This window comes from Silurus aristotelis (assembly GCF_946808225.1).
Source record: "Silurus aristotelis genome assembly, chromosome: 12".
NCBI classification, from domain to species: Eukaryota; Metazoa; Chordata; class Actinopteri; order Siluriformes; family Siluridae; genus Silurus; species Silurus aristotelis.
Genome location: NC_139585.1, coordinates 3,132,713 through 3,150,212, shown reverse-complemented (window position 1 = coordinate 3,150,212; position 17,500 = coordinate 3,132,713). Strand labels below are relative to the sequence as shown.

At 38.8% G+C, this 17,500-nt stretch overlaps 1 protein-coding gene across 13 annotated transcripts in view; it reads left to right on the top strand.

Annotated features, from left to right (window-relative positions):
* Positions 1-17,500, top strand: part of afap1 (actin filament associated protein 1) — a 98,246-nt gene that overhangs the window by 29,722 nt on the left and 51,024 nt on the right. For all 13 annotated transcript variants that reach the window (XM_083557443.1, XM_083557442.1, XM_083557452.1 and 10 more), the window contains exon 2: positions 13,808-13,936. In XM_083557443.1, coding sequence (XP_083413569.1) covers positions 13,808-13,936 — 129 coding nt within the window. The remainder of the gene's footprint in view (positions 1-13,807; positions 13,937-17,500) is intronic.

The following is a 17,500-nucleotide window of genomic DNA, read 5'->3' as shown; positions in this document are numbered from 1 at the left end:
CCACAACCTGTTCCCACAAAGATGAAGGCACACAATTGTATTTGTCTTTGGACGCATCATGAATTTTTTCCTTTATTTGAACTAGGAGACCCAAACCTGTTACATGGGTTAAACTGGAAGATCTCCTGCTATAGAGATGATGAACACCTTTAGGATGAATGTGAACACTGACTTACACCCCAGGTCTCCTCACCTCCTGACCTACGTCAGTACCTGACTTTACTAACACCCGTGTCTGTACACAAAGTCAAGTGGAACATCTTCCCAGAAGAGTGAAGCTTATTATAAGAGTTAACTGCGGTTCTATAAGTTGTTTTGCGATGGTTGCTGTGGCAACCCAAAGACTACAGTTGTATGTTGTATGCAGATGTGTGTAAGGTTCTACACAGCTTTGACCTCGTGATAGCTTCTACCTGATTTAAACGGGTTTATTAGAAGTTATTACAGCTCGAACATTGTTTTTCTTAGCACTCAGGCTGTGTGTGTGTGTGTGTGTGTGTGTGTGTGTGTGTGTGTGTGTGTGTGTGTGTGTGATGTGAAGGGGGCGTCCTTTCTGACAATTTTCCCCAGTCACGGCCTTTTAAAAGCTTTTACATGCGGGGTATTTCTCACAATTTATCCCTCTTCCACCTCTCCCATTTACTCTGTCAGCAGTTTGGCTGAGGTATGCAATCTTTCATTCCTCATGCACGTATATACACACACACACACACACACACACACACACACACACACACACACACACACACACACACACACACACATACACACACGCGCAGACACACTGACAGCTTGTCTCTATCACCCTCTTATTAACATAAGACAGGCCTTTATCAGCCAACTGTGTCGGATCTCACAGGGGATTCTGGGAAATGTCTCTCTGCACCATGTCATTTCTCTTAGTTTTCTTTAAACATTCTACTAAAAAAACAAATGTTTTACAGTTTTATACACAACTATACATAATTACACACAACTAAACATCATTATACACAACTATACATCATTACACACAACTATACATCATTACACACAACTATACATCATTATACACAACTATACATCATTACACACAACTATACATCATTACACACAACTATACATCATTATACACAACTATACATCATTATACACAACTATACATCATTACACACAACTATACATCATTATACACAACTACACAACTATACATCATTACACACAGCTATACACCATTATACGCAACTATACATCATTATTAATGATGTATAGTTGCGTATAATGGTGTATAGCTGTGTGTAATGATTAATTATACACAACTATACATCATTATACGCAACTATACATCATTATACACAACTATACACCATTACACACAACTATACATCATTATACACAACTATACATCATTATACACAACTACACAACTATACATCATTATACACAACTATACATCATTATACACAACTATACATCATTATACACAACTATACATCATTACACACAACTATACATCATTATACACGTCTATACACCATTATACACAACTGTATATCATTATACACAACTATACATCATTATACACAACTACACAACTATACACCATTATACACAACTATACATCATTACACACAACTATACATCATTATACAAATCTATACACCATTATACACAACTGTAAATCATTATACACAACTATACATCATTATACACATCTATACACCATTATACACAACTGTAAATCATTATACACAACTATACATCATTATACACAACTACACAACTATAAACAACTATACATCATTATACACAACTACACAACTATACACCATTACACACAACTATACATCATTATACACAACTACACAACTATACATCATTATACACAACTATACATCATTATACACAACTATACATCATTATACACGTCTATACAACATTATACACAACTGTATATCATTATACACAACTATACATCATTATACACAACTACACAACTATACACCATTATACACAACTATACATCATTACACACAACTATACATCATTATACAAATCTATACACCATTATACACAACTGTAAATCATTATACACAACTATACATCATTATACACATCTATACACCATTATACACAACTGTAAATCATTATACACAACTATACATCATTATACACAACTACACAACTATACACAACTATACATCATTATACACAACTACACAACTATACATCATTATACACAACTATACATCATTACACACAACTATACATCATTACACACAACTAAACATTATTATACACAACTATACATCATTACACACAACTATACATCATTACACACAACTATACATCAATATACACAACTTTACATCATTACACACAACTATACATCATTACACACAACTATACATCATTATACACAACTATACATCATTATACACAAATATACATCATTACACACAACTATACATCATTATACACGTCTATACAACATTATACACAACTGTATATCATTATACACAACTATACATCATTATACACAACTACACAACTATACACCATTATACACAACTATACATCATTACACACAACTATACATCATTATACAAATCTATACACCATTATACACAACTGTAAATCATTATACACAACTATACATCATTATACACATCTATACACCATTATACACAACTGTAAATCATTATACACAACTATACATCATTATACACAACTACACAACTATACACAACTATACATCATTATACACAACTACACAACTATACATCATTATACACAACTATACATCATTACACACAACTATACATCATTACACACAACTAAACATCATTATACACAACTATACATCATTACACACAACTATACATCATTACACACAACTATACATCATTACACACAACTAAACATCATTATACACAACTATACATCATTACACACAACTATACGTCATTACACACAACTATACATCAATATACACAACTTTACATCATTACACACAACTATACATCATTACACACAACTATACATCATTACACACAACTATACATCATTATACACAACTATACATCATTACACACAACTATACATCATAACACACAACTATACATCATTATACACAACTATACACCATTATACACAACTATACGTCATTACACACAACTATACGTCATTATACACAACTATACATCATTACACACAACTATACATCATTTTACACAACTATACATCATTATACACAACTACACAACTATACATCATTACACACAACTATACATCATTACACACAACTACACAACTATACATCATTACACACAACTATACATCATTACACACAACTATACATCATTTTACACAACTATACATCATTTTACACAACTATACATCATTATACGGAACTACACAACTATACATCATTACACACAACTATACATCATTACACACAACTATACACCATTATACACAACTATACATCATTAGTAATGATGTATAGTTGTGTATAATGATGTATAGCTGTGTGTAATGATTAATTACACACAGCTATATATCATAATACACAACTATACTGCACTGTAACTATATAACACCCTGGATCAATGTTAAACATTATACAGTACTGTACAACTCGATAACTAAATTATACGCACTGTACATCATCATACAGAACCACACAGTACTATAGAGAATGATACAGCAGTGTACAACAGTATATAGCATTATTCAGCACTACACAACGTTTACACAGCACAATACATCACTATACATGAGCACAAAGCACTGTGCAGAATTATACAGCACTATACAATCCTATAATTCACAATACATCTGTAGGCAGTGGCAAACATCATTATACGTTATGATGATAATATACAGCATAATGCAGCATTATACTTCACTTTCTATCATCATGCGGAATGTTTCGTCATTATGCAGCACTTTTCGTCATTATACAGCACCTAAGCTGTGGTTAAGAAAAAACAGAACCATTTTTCAAGGCACCATAAAGTCTCCCCACCACTCGAGATGGAGGGTTTCTCCAGCCACGGCCCCCTCATCCTCTTTCCCTCTTACCTCAACTGTGGTTTACACATAATTCTCTAAAACACACACACACACACACACACACACACACACACACACACACACACACACACACACACATGTATTTTTCCTCTCATTGATGATCAGTGGTGTGTTCGGTGTCTCTGTACATCTGGAGGTTTACTGTAATCCATCATTAACGCTGGAACGGAGCATCTGCTGGATATTTATAGCCGAACTCCGCACTTTAGCATTACCGTGTCATTTAGCTGTCACACACTCGCTCAGATGTGTCTTTTACACATTACCAAAAGTCTTCAACCACGTCTGCTTCAGCGAATATAAGTTCTGCACCCGGAGGAGCATTTACTTCCAAACGTTCTGCATCGTCAGCACATTACCAAGCAACAGTATGAAAAAACATCTTAGCCACCATTATCAATGAAAATGTAATATACAAACCTCTAAGAAAAACGGACAGATTAGCTCATCTTAGACTAAATAGGCAGAAGTTTGTGCTCTTGTCTTTTGGGAAGATGTTCCACTAGATCTTGTGGAGATTTGTGGAGATTCATTTATTGGCAAGGTGGTTATTAAAGTCGTAGGAGTGTGTAGAAGGTGAGAAGGTCTGGGTTCACATTCATCCCAAAGTGTTCAATAGAGTCAGAGCTACATAGCAGGAGATCTTCCACTCCAAACGTCATGGAGCTGGCTTTGCACACAAATATCAAGCTGGAACAGAAATTTGTGTGGAAAAGTCATGTGTCCTAATACTTTTGGTATTAACAGTCAAAACTATTCTATTTTTATGATTCTAAAATAAACATTTCTGTCAGGTTTTTCCTTCGAGACTGATTTTCCAGTGTGTATCTCTTTAAAATCCTGTCAGAAACTGGTTAGCTGCTCCGCTAGTGGGACAGAAGACCATTCATTATATGAAAATGTCTTCCTAGCTCTTGTAAGCCAGCTAGTTCTAACAGTATAAATAATTTTTTTGAATGACATTATGATTATTATTATTATTAATAAGGATATATTTCAAAACATTTTTTTAAAAACTTAGCTAGTTAGCTAGTTGTGTAAACATCACTTGAAAATTCATGCTAACTAGTGTTCTTGTGTGAACTTTTTAAAAAATCCGGTTGCGCTAGTCAGCTAGCGTTAACTGAGAAGAATTCGACAAATCCTGTCAGAAATCCTGTCAGGTTAGCATCTGTTAGCCTGTTCTAACCTGTTCTGTTCCGACTAGCTATATCTGTGCATAAATATTTCTAGTAATATTCTTTAACCTGCTATATGAGTAACAGTTTGGCCTTAAAATCATTGAACATTACATGATGATATTCGCAAGAAACTCGTATTTGGATCTCGTATCGCAATATCCGTAGCAGATCATTGTATCGTTCGGCTCTATTACTTATGATCCCTTATCACAAGTTTTGGTGATAAAGCTAAATTTGGCTATTGTTTTTATTTCACAGTGAAATGTTTATTGAGATTAGAAACCCCCCCACCCCCTTAACACACACACACACACACACACACACACACACACACACACACACACACACACACACACCACTGAAATGCTGTGTAACTACTTTAGCAGTTATAAAGGACAGCTCATGGATAAATGTGGTGCTGTATCCAAGCCCAGAACTTTCAGGAACTTGCTTATAAAGAACTCTGTGTGTGTGTGTGTGTGTGTGTGTGTGTGTGTGTGTGTGTGTGTGTGTGTGTGTAAGTGTAAGGATTTGGTGGATTTAGAGATGAGGTGACTGGCTGCATGGTGTCAGTGCACTGGTATGTCCCGCTCTGTCTGTGGTGACCAGACTCCGAAGTTCTCCGGCTCTCCGAAACCACATCGCTGATTCTTGAAGAAGTGAAAAGAATCGTTCCTGGCTCACGGTGCAGACAACGCCGTCCTATTTTCAGCATACTGAACTCTTAATTTCAGCTCAAACCCGCAGCCGAGTTCAGTGTGTGTGTGAATAGAAAATATAGTTTATTATAGTAACGAATAAAAATCCTGAGCGAGATGTCTGACGTCTGATCTGATGTCAGTTTGGACAAACTGGTGGCCTTGAGTTGAACCTGAGCTCCAGGTGACCTTTTAGTGTATATTCTATATTTATTATTATCCCAGGTTCGGTGTGAATGCTGGATTGTGATTGGCTGGAAGAAGTTCAGGTGTGAATGCTGGATTGTGATTGGCTGGAAGGAGTTCAGGTGTGAATGCTGGATAGTGATTGGCTGGAAGAAGTTCAGGTGTGAATGCTGGATAGTGATTGGCTGGAAGAAGTTCAGGTGTGAATGCTGGATTGTGATTGGCTGGAAGAAGTTCAGGTGTGAATGCTGGATTGTGATTGGCTGGAAGGAGTTCAGGTGTGAATGCTGGATAGTGATTGGCTGGAAGAAGTTCAGGTGTGAATGCTGGATTGTGATTGGCTGGAAGGAGTTCAGGTGTAAAGGCTGGATTGTGATTGGCTGGAAGAAGTTCAGGTGTGAATAGTGGATTGTGATTGGCTGGAAGGAGTTCCGGTGTAAAGGCTGGATTGTGATTGGCTGGAAGAAGTTCAGGTGTAAATACTGGATTGTGATTGGCTGGAAGGAGTTCAGGTGTAAAGGCTGGATTGTAATTGGCTGAAAGAAGTTCAGGTGTGAATACTGGATTGTGATTGGCTGGAAGGAGTTCAGGTGTGAATGCTAGATTGTGATTGGCTGGAAGGAGTTCAGGTGTGAATGCTGGATTGTGATTGGCTGGAAGGAGTTCAGGTGTAAAGGCTGGATTGTGATTGGCTGGAAGAAGTTCAGGTGTGAATAGTGGATTGTGATTGGCTGGAAGGAGTTCAGGTGTAAAGGCTGGATTGTGATTGGCTGGAAGAAGTTCAGGTGTAAATACTGGATTGTGATTGGCTGGAAGGAGTTCAGGTGTAAAGGCTGGATTGTAATTGGCTGGAAGAAGTTCAGGTGTGAATAGTGGATTGTGATTGGCTGGAAGAAGTTCAGGTGTGAATGCTGGATTGTGATTGGCTGGAAGGAGTTCAAGTGTGAATGCTGGATTGTGATTGGCTGGAAGGAGTTCAGGTGTAAAGGCTGGATTGTGATTGGCTGGAAGAAGTTCAGGTGTGAATGCTGGATTGTGATTGGCTGGAAGGAGTTCAAGTGTGAATGCTGGATTGTGATTGGCTGGAAGGAGTTCAGGTGTAAAGGCTGGATTGTGATTGGCTGGAAGAGGTTCCGGTGTCTATGCTGGATTGTGATTGGCTGGAAGGAGTTCAGGTGTGAATGCTGAATTGTGATTGGCTGGAAGGTGTTCAGGTGTAAAGGCTGGATTGTGATTGGCAAGAAGGAGTTCAGGTGTAAATGCTGAATTGTGATTGGCTGGAAGAAGTTCAGGTGTAAATGCTGAATTGTGATTGGCTGGAAGGAGTTCAGGTGTAAATGCTGAATTGTGATTGGCTGGAAGGAGTTCAGTTGTGAATTACAGATTTTAATAACTACTTTAAAAAGTAGAAGTACAAAAAAAACCCCAACTTAATTACAGTAACGCGAGTAAATGTAGTTAGTTTTAATTACATCTCTAGTTTCAGCAATTAACTATTGACAAAACGATGAATCGGTCGACCTCTAGACCTTAATGAGCTCTACAAAGCATTTTTGTGTGTGGTGGAAATTCTATAGTAAATACAGTGAGTTTTTGATAAATGGCCCGAGGCACAAGATGAATTTGGAGAAGAAAACGTTTGAATGAGAAACAGAACAACAAACAGCACCAGGAGTTAACAGCTTCATACCCATACCCTAAATTCACATTTCTTTTTCCAACAGGAACCCAAACAGTCACGAAATCACAGGTTCCAGTTAATAATAATGAACTTTATCGTTTCTATAGCAACAGTTTAGATATAAATTACAGAAGGAGTCTCCAGTATCAGAGGGAATGCTTTATTTAGCTTTTGGTAAATGTTAAAAAAAAAATAAAGAAATAACAGGAGCAGATGTTTTAAGCCGCATCTCCTTCTCCTTCTTCTACTTCTACACTCCTCCTCCTCCTTTTACTTCTAAATGTCCTCCTCCTCCTTCTACTTTTACATCTCCTCCTCCTTCTTCCACTTCTACATCTCCTCCTTCTTCCACTTCTACATCTCCTCCTTCTTCTTCTACTTCTACACTCCTCCTCCTCCTTCTTCCACTTCTACATCTCCTCCTTCTTCCACTTCTACACTCCTCCTCCTCCTTCTACTTTTACATCTCCTCCTTCTTCCACTTCTACATCTCCTCCTTCTTCCACTTCTACATCTCCTCCTTCTTCTTCTACTTCTACACTCCTCCTCCTCCTTCTTCTACTACTACACTCCTCCTCCTCCTTCTACTTTTACATCTCCTCCTTCTTCTTCTACTTCTACACTCCTCCTCCTCCTTCTTCTACTTCTACACTCCTCCTCCTCCTTCTACTTTTACATCTCCTCCTTCTTCCACTTTTACATCTCCTCCTTCTTCCACTTCTACATCTCCTCCTTCTTCTTCTACTTCTACACTCCTCCTCCTCCTTTTACTTCTAAATCTCCTCCTCCTCCTTTTACTTCTACATCTCCTCCTCCTTCTTCTACTTTTACATCTCCTCCTTCTTCCACTTCTACATCCTCTTCCACTTCTAAATCTCCTCCTCCCCCTTTTACTTCTACATCTCCTCCTCCTTCTTCTACTTTTACATCTCCTCCTTCTTCCACTTCTACATCTCCTCCTTCTTCTTCTACTTCTACACTCCTCCTCCTCCTTCTACTTTTACATCTCCTCCTTCTTCTTCTACTTCTACACTCCTCCTCCTCTTTCTTCTACTTCTACACTCCTCCTCCTCCTTCTACTTTTACATCTCCTCCTTCTTCTTCTACTTCTACACTCCTCCTCCTCCTTCTTCTACTTCTACACTCCTCCTCCTCCTTCTACTTCTACATCTCCTCCTTCTTCTTCTACTTCTACACTCCTCCTCCTCCTTCTACTTTTACATCTTCTCCTTCTTCCACTTCTACATCTCCTCCTTCTTCCACTTCTACATCTCCTCCTTCTTCTTCTACTTCTACACTCCTCCTCCTCCTTTTACTTCTAAATCTCCTCCTCCTCCTTTTACTTCTACATCTCCTCCTCCTTCTTCTACTTTTACATCTCCTCCTTCTTCCACTTCTACATCTCCTCCTTCTTCTTCTACTTCTACACTCCTCCTCCTCCTTCTTCTACTTCTACACTCCTCCTCCTCCTTCTACTTTTACATCTCCTCCTTCTTCTTCTACTTCTACACTTCTCCTCCTCCTTCTTCTACTTCTACACTCCTCCTCCTCCTTCTACTTTTACATCTCCTCCTTCTTTCACTTCTACACTCCTCCTCCTCCTTCTACTTCTACATCTCCTCCTTCTTCCACTTCTACATCTCCTCCTTCTTCTTCTACTTCTACACTCCTCCTCCTCCTTTTACTTCTAAATCTCCTCCTCCTCCTTATACTTCTACATCTCCTCCTCCTTCTTCTACTTCTACACTCCTCCTCCTCCTTCTACTTTTACATCTCCTCCTTCTTTCACTTCTACACTCCTCCTCCTCCTTCTACTTCTACATCTCCTCCTTCTTCCACTTCTACATCTCCTCCTTCTTCTTTTACTTCTACACTCCTCCTCCTCCTTTTACTTCTAAATCTCCTCCTCCTCCTTTTACTTCTACATCTCCTCCTCCTTCTTCTACTTCCACACTCCTCCTCCTCCTTCTACTTTTACATCTCCTCCTTCTTCCACTTCTACATCTCCTCCTTCTTCTTCTACTTCTACACTCCTCCTCCTCCTTCTACTTTTACATCTCCTCCTTCTTCTTCTACTTCTACACTCCTCCTCCTCTTTCTTCTACTTCTACACTCCTCCTCCTCCTTCTACTTTTACATCTCCTCCTTCTTCTTCTACTTCTACACTCCTCCTCCTCCTTCTACTTTTACATCTCCTCCTTCTTCTTCTAATTCTACACTCCTCCTCCTCCTTCTTCTACTTCTACACTCCTCCTCCTCCTTCTACTTCTACATTTCCTCCTTCTTCTTCTACTTCTACACTCCTCCTCCTCCTTCTACTTTTACATCTCCTCCTTCTTCCACTTCTACATCTCCTCCTTCTTCCACTTCTACATCTTCTCCTTCTTCTTCTACTTCTACACTCCTCCTCCTTTTACTTCTAAATCTCCTTCTCCTCCTTTTACTTCTACATCTCCTCCTCCTTCTTCTACTTTTACATCTCCTCCTTCTTCCACTTCTACATCTCCTCCTTCTTCTTCTACTTCTACACTCCTCCTCCTCCTTCTACTTTTACATCTCCTCCTTCTTCTTCTACTTCTACACTCCTCCTCCTCCTTCTTCTACTTCTACACTCCTCCTCCTCCTTCTACTTCTACATCTCCTCCTTCTTCTTATACTTCTACACTCCTCCTCCTCCTTCTACTTTTACATCTCCTCCTTCTTCCACTTCTACATCTCCTCCTTCTTCTTCTACTTCTACACTCCTCCTCCTCCTTTTACTTCTAAATCTCCTCCTCCTCCTTTTACTTCTACATCTCCTCCTCCTTCTTCTACTTTTACATATCCTCCTTCTTCCACTTCTACATCTCCTACTTCTTCTTCTACTTCTACACTCCTCCTTCTCCTTCTTCTACTTCTACACTCCTCCTCCTCCTTCTACTTTTACATCTCCTCCTTCTTCTTCTACTTCTACACTCCTCCTCCTCCTTCTACTTTTACATCTCCTCCTTCTTCTTCTACTTCTACACTCCTCCTCCTCCTTCTTCTACTTCTACACTTCTCCTCCTCCTTCTACTTTTACATCTCCTCCTTCTTCCACTTCTACACTCCTCCTCCTCCTTCTACTTCTACATCTCCTCTTTCTTCCACTTCTACATCTCCTCCTTCTTCTTCTACTTCTACACTCCTCCTCCTTTTACTTCTAAATCTCCTCCTCCTCCTTTTACTTCTACATCTCCTCCTCCTTCTTCTACTTTTACATCTCCTCCTTCTTCCACTTCTACATCTCCTCCTTCTTCTTCTACTTCTACACTCCTCCTCCTCCTTCTTTTACTTCTACACTCCTCCTCCTCCTTCTACTTTTACATCTCCTCCTTCTTCTACTTCTACACTCCTCCTCCTCCTTCTTCTACTTCTACACTCCTCCTCCTCCTTCTACTTCTACATCTCCTCCTTCTTCTTCTACTTCTACACTCCTCCTCCTCCTTCCACTTCTACATCTCCTCCTTCTTCCACTTCTACATCTCCTCCTTCTTCCACTTCTACATCTCCTCCTTCTTTTTCTACTTCTACATCTCCTCCTCCTCTTTTTACTTCTACATCTCCTCCTCCTTCTTCTACTTTTACATCTCCTCCTTCTTTCAATTCTACATCTCCTCCTTCTTCTTCTACTTCTACATCTCCTCCTCCTTCTTCTACTTCATCTCCTCCTCCTCCTTCTTCTACTTTTACATCTCCTCCTCCTCCTCCTCCTTCTTCTACTTTTACATCTCCTCCTCCTCCTTCTACTTCTACATCTCTCCCTCCTTCTTCTACTTTTACATCTCCTTCTCCTTTTACTTCTACATTTCCTCCTTCTTTTACTTCTACATCTCCTCCTTTCTTCTTCTTTTACTTTTTTCTGCTCTTCTCCTGATTCTTCTGTTTATCCTCATTTTTTTTTCATTTTCTTGTTCTCTTTTTTCCCCTCCTATTCCTTCACATTTTTTCTCTTTTTTTTCTTCTTCTTCTTTCCTTTTTTTTCTATTTCTTCTCCTTCTCCTACTTCTCCATCTACTTTCTCTCCTTCTTCGCCATTTTTTTCTTCTCCTCATTCTACCTTCTCTCCTTCCCCTTTTTTCTCCTTCTTATTTTTCTTCTGCTCCTCTTCTTCCTCCTTCTCCTTTATTGTTTTTCTTTTTCCTACTCCTTCTCCTCTTTCTTCTTGCTTGGAAGTGAAGCGTCTCTATGTCATTCGGTCAAGTTAATAAAGCTTCACATATGTGTGTGTGTGTGTGTGTGTGTGTGTGTGGATATGTGTGTGTGTGTGTGTTTGTGTGTGTGTGTGTGTGGAGGTTGAAAGTTCATGCCTGGGTGGTTTTTTTCTTCCTCTGTTTGTTTTCAGCCCCGAGCACAGTTTGAAGGTGGTCCTCGTTTACGTGTGCCATTAGTTTCTCTCACTCGGCTCCGTATTTCCTTTCACAGATTTAGAGATGAAAGTGCTGCGTAAACCCTGTACTGATTTCTGCTGGGTCTCTCATTACAGAGGAACGTTGCATGTCACAAGCTACAGTTCTGGAGTTCAGGACTTCTGGAGTTCAGGACTTCTGGAGTTATCACTCGTGTTTGTGTTTCTGTGTAGTGTTCATGTCCTTCATTTGAACCTTCCCAGGAACATAAGTGTGGTTTCTCCAACCTACTGCAGTCTTCTTCTCCTCAAATATTCCAAATTCATTCAATGCTTGATAATCATGATGTCTTTGCAAAGTGTTGGCAAAAAATAATTATGAAAAAATATATTAATATTGTATTAAAATAATAATAACAACAACAACAACAACAACAACAACAATAATAATAATAATAATAATAATAATAATAATAATAAAAATTAATCTAAATGAATATTAAAATATTAATCTAAAAATATTCTTTAATCTAAAAATAATATTTTTCAAACTTAATTTCAAATTTTCAAATAAAATAAAATTAGAATTTGAAAATATTCAAATGTATAATAATTTATAACATTTTGATTATAAGCAATTATTTAAGTATTACATAATTATAAATAATAAAAAAATTATTACATCTCAAATTATAATAATTAAATTCTTTATAATAATTTATAAACTTTAAATCACGATTATTACTTTAATATTTTAACATCTTTCAACAGTTTTTAACATTAAATAAACACAAAACAGGTGAACTCAGTCAGGTAACAAATCTGTAGACTTTGTGGAAGAGCTGATATTGTGTATATTGTGTATATTGTGTGTATTGTGTATATTGTGTATATTGTGTATATTGTGTTTTTTGAAATCCCCTAACTGTGTTCCCTACACACTCTGACCCAGATGCTATGCTATGCTGTTGTAATGACAGCAGACCAGCAGATCGACTATCGGTATGGATTTTGGCTGATAGCCGATAGATCCATCGATGAACCATTGGTGCTGATTAATCGGTCGACCTCTTATACAGACTTACATTTTCTCCCAGGTTGTGACATCATACGTCATACAGACTTATATGAAGAACATCTGGAGAACATCTTTATGGAGAATGCCTCATATCCCCACTCAGTCAGGTTTTCTTGATTTTGAGCTGAAGGGAAATCCCCTTGATGACATCATATTGTGTCTGCGTTAATACGTCCTGATGTTAATGAGCTGTATGAAGGTTGAGTGGCGGCTCGGCTCGGCCCTCAGTTTGCAGAGTTACTCTCCATTCCGTGGCACATGCTAATCATCTAACGCTGTTTCCTGGGTTACATAATAATGAAATAAACACACACGTTTACAGTATGTATTTTGTAGAGCCTCAGTTATGTGGGTTTTTTTTGCTCTGGCTTTAATACAGTTTTTATAGAGCGACGTACTTCAGCTGATGCCTGTGATCACCCATGAAGGAGAATTTGTGGAAAACATCTCAGTGTGTGTGTGTGTGTGTGTGTGTGTGGTTTCTACCCTACTGATCATGTCTGATCACATCTATACTGTGTGCTTGTGTGTTTCCTGCAGCAATGGAGGAGCTGGTGGCGGAGCTGCGGATCTTCTTGGAGCTCTTGGACCGAGAGTATTTGAGCGCAGCAGTGAGAGAGAAGAAGCTGCAGATCTCCAACATCCTCAACAGAGTTCTATCTGCTAAAGGTGTGGTCTCCAATAACCTTAATGCTAGAGATATCTCGACTCTGAGACGAGGAAAATGCAGAATTGTTCTTGAGCCGTATCGAAGAAAAACATAGCTGCCTCTGCCAGGAGGTTACAACTCGTCCTTAGAGGAATTTACTTGTTTATTATGTATTATTATTAATTAATTAATTAATTAATTCTAATTAAATTAACACAAAAGTCAGTCCTGGGATTGAGTGAACCCTGTTAAAAAGTATGTCCACCTCTAAATGTTACTCCGTGGTACACTTAGGCAGGTGCAGTAAAGAATAGAACACTTCCCTATGTCTGTCCCAACATCCCTCTGTATCACTCTGTCCTCTAATTCTGCCTTTTTCAAACCCAACCGGTGTATAAGATCAGGCATAATATTCTGCCATTAGAACATTCTGAGCAGTGAAGTAAAGAACACTAATCATCTCTTCATCATGGCACCTGTTAGTGTGTGGATTTATTTATTAGGCAGCAGGTGAACATTTTGTCCTCAAAGTTGATGTTAGAAGCAGGAAAAATGGGTGAGCGTAAGGATTTGAGTGAGTTTGACAAATTGTGACGTCTAGACGACTGGGTCAGAGCATCTCCAAAACTGCAGCTCTTGTGGGATGTTCCTGGTCTGCAGTGGTCTATCAAAAGTGCTCCAAGGAAGGAACAATGGTAAACCGGTGACAGGGTCGTGGGGGACGACGCTCATTGATGCGCGTGAGGAGCGAACGCTGGTCCGTGTGGTCCGACCCAACAGACAAGCTCCTGTAGCTTAAACTGCTAAAGAAGGTCATGCTGGTTCTGGTAGAAATGTGTCAGAATATCCTGTCCCTCGTTGTCACTTCCAACGAACATCTCAACATCTTCAGCTCTGCTACCTCCAGCTCCACCTCCTGTCTTTTACTCAATGCCACTGTCTCTAATCCATACAACATCTCAGGTCTCACCACAGTCCTATAAACTTTCCCTTTCACTCTCACAGATACTCTTCTATCACAAATCACTCCTGCTATCACTCTTCTCCACCCACTCCACCCTGCCTGCACTCTTTTCTTCACTTCTCTAACACACTCTCCATTACTCTGCACTGTTGACCCCAGGTACCTGAACTCCTTCACCTTCTCCACCTCTTCTCCCTGTAACCGCACCACTCCACTGCCCTCCCTCTCATTCACACACATGTACTCTGTCTTACTCCTACTGAGTTTCATTCCTCTTCTCTCCAGCGCATATCTCCACCTCTCCAGGCTCTTCTCAACCTGCTCACTACTGTCACCACAAATCACAATATCATTCACAAACATCTTTACAAACATCACAAACAATGTATATTCACAATATGGGGACACCTGGCCATAATACTGCTGTGTGCTTCTTTTAGAACATCCTATTCCACACTGAATCTCCATTTGCTCATATGTTGAGCTCTCTGATAAGATGTTCCACTAGATTTTGTGGAGATTTGTGTGAGATTCCGTCAGCCACATGGGTGTTAGTAGAGTCAGGTATTGATGAAGGTGAAGTGAGGAGGACTGGGGGTGCAGTCAGTGTTCACATTCATTTTTCAGTAGGTTTTATAGTAGTTCTATAGCAGGAGATCTTTTAAATCAACCCATCTTCATGGAGCTGGCTTTGTGCATTGTCATGTTGGAACATTTTCAATAAGTTCATGCTACCTCATCCAAAGACATCAAATACATTTGTGTGCCTCCAACGTTGTGGTAACAGTTTGAGCTCCATATATGTGTGGAAAGGTCATGTGTCTGAATACTTTTGGCCGTACTATGTGCATGCACACAAGTCTCACTGTAATTCTAAATCACAGACACATTTAATTCGATTATCAGGTTCTGCCCATACAGCATTTGATGTCTATCAAGTTCTCTGAATGTTCTTTACTTTCTTTATGTTGAGATCGTATTTTAGGAAAACTGTCCCACATCATCTGTTTTTTTTCCAGACAGCCCTCTCACGATTATGGACAATGACGCCATAACGCCCACAACACATTGCCTGAACACTCCCACCTCACACCTGTTCTGTGTTAGCACTAATTTCAAGTGGAGGACCAAGTACACAAACCATGTAGTTAAATAAGAGTAGAGATACTCGCTAAAATAGGACTCAAGTAAAAGTAAAACTGTTCCTTTTTAACTTTAAAGTAAAAGTACAAAAGCATTTGCCTTCAAAAGTACCTACGTTTCCAAAGTACTTGGTTAGAACTATAAAGTATTTATTATGACTATAATGTTCCTTTTATCATTTTTATCACAAGATTCTTTACTTAATCAACTCAGTTTATATGAAAAGACACGAATGTGACTCTCAGCACACTGATCTATTAATAGAATGATATTAATGACTCAAAACACTGATTGTTTTCTATTAGAGTTATCATGAACCCAAAACCTTCTATGAAATTTTTTAACAAGCAATATTTAAAAAAAAGCAATTTTTTTTCTATCTATCTATCTATCTATCTATCTATCTATCTATCTATCTATCTATCTATCTATCTATCTATCTATCTATCTATCTATCTATCTATCTATCTATCTATCTGTCTATCTATCTGTCTGTCTGTCTATTTGTCTGTCTGTCTGTCTGTCTGTCTGTCTGTCTGTCTGTCTGTCTGACCATATCTATCTATCTATCTATCTATCTATCTATCTATCTATCTATCTATCTATCTATCTATCTATCTATCTATCTATCTATCTATCTATCTATCTGTCTGTCTGTCTGTCTGTCTGTCTGTCTGTCTGACCATATCTATCTATCTATCTATCTATCTATCTATCTATCTATCTATCTATCTATCTATCTATCTATCTGTCTGTCTGTCTGTCTGTCTGTCTGTCTGTCTGTCTGTCTGTCTGTCTGTCTGTCTGTCTGTCTGACCATATCTATCTATCTATCTATCTATCTATCTATCTATCTATCTATCTATCTATCTATCTATCTATCTGTCTGTCTGTCTGTCTGTCTGTCTGTCTGTCTGTCTGTCTGTCTGTCTGTCTGTCTGTCTGTCTGTCTGTCTGTCTGACCATATCTATCTATCTATCTATCTATCTATCTATCTATCTATCTATCTATCTATCTATCTATCTATCTATCTATCTGTCTGTCTGTCTGTCTGTCTGTCTGTCTGTCTGTCTGTCTGTCTGTCTGTCTGTCTGTTTTTCCTCAAAGGCTTAAACACAGTGTAGGTGCACACATTTGGAAAGCAGCATTGATAAAAAAAGGGGGCGGGACAAACCTGAACATTAAAGTGACTGTGTGTTTGGCGCTCACAGAATTTGGAGGATGGCGGCTGCTAGTTCAGGGCACTGAGTACATGTTCTGGAAATGAAGAAGCAGAAGATCAGGGCATATTTGGGACAGCGATTTGAGCGGAGACACTGAAGACGTATGAGAAATAAAACACTGTGTTGTGCTGTAACGGGAAAGTAATCACTGACAGGATGCGGTGTGATAAACGGTGTGAAGTCTTCTAACAGCTCACTCGAACCTGTTGTATCCAATTCCTTTTATTTAATAATGAACAAGAGGGCGCATTTT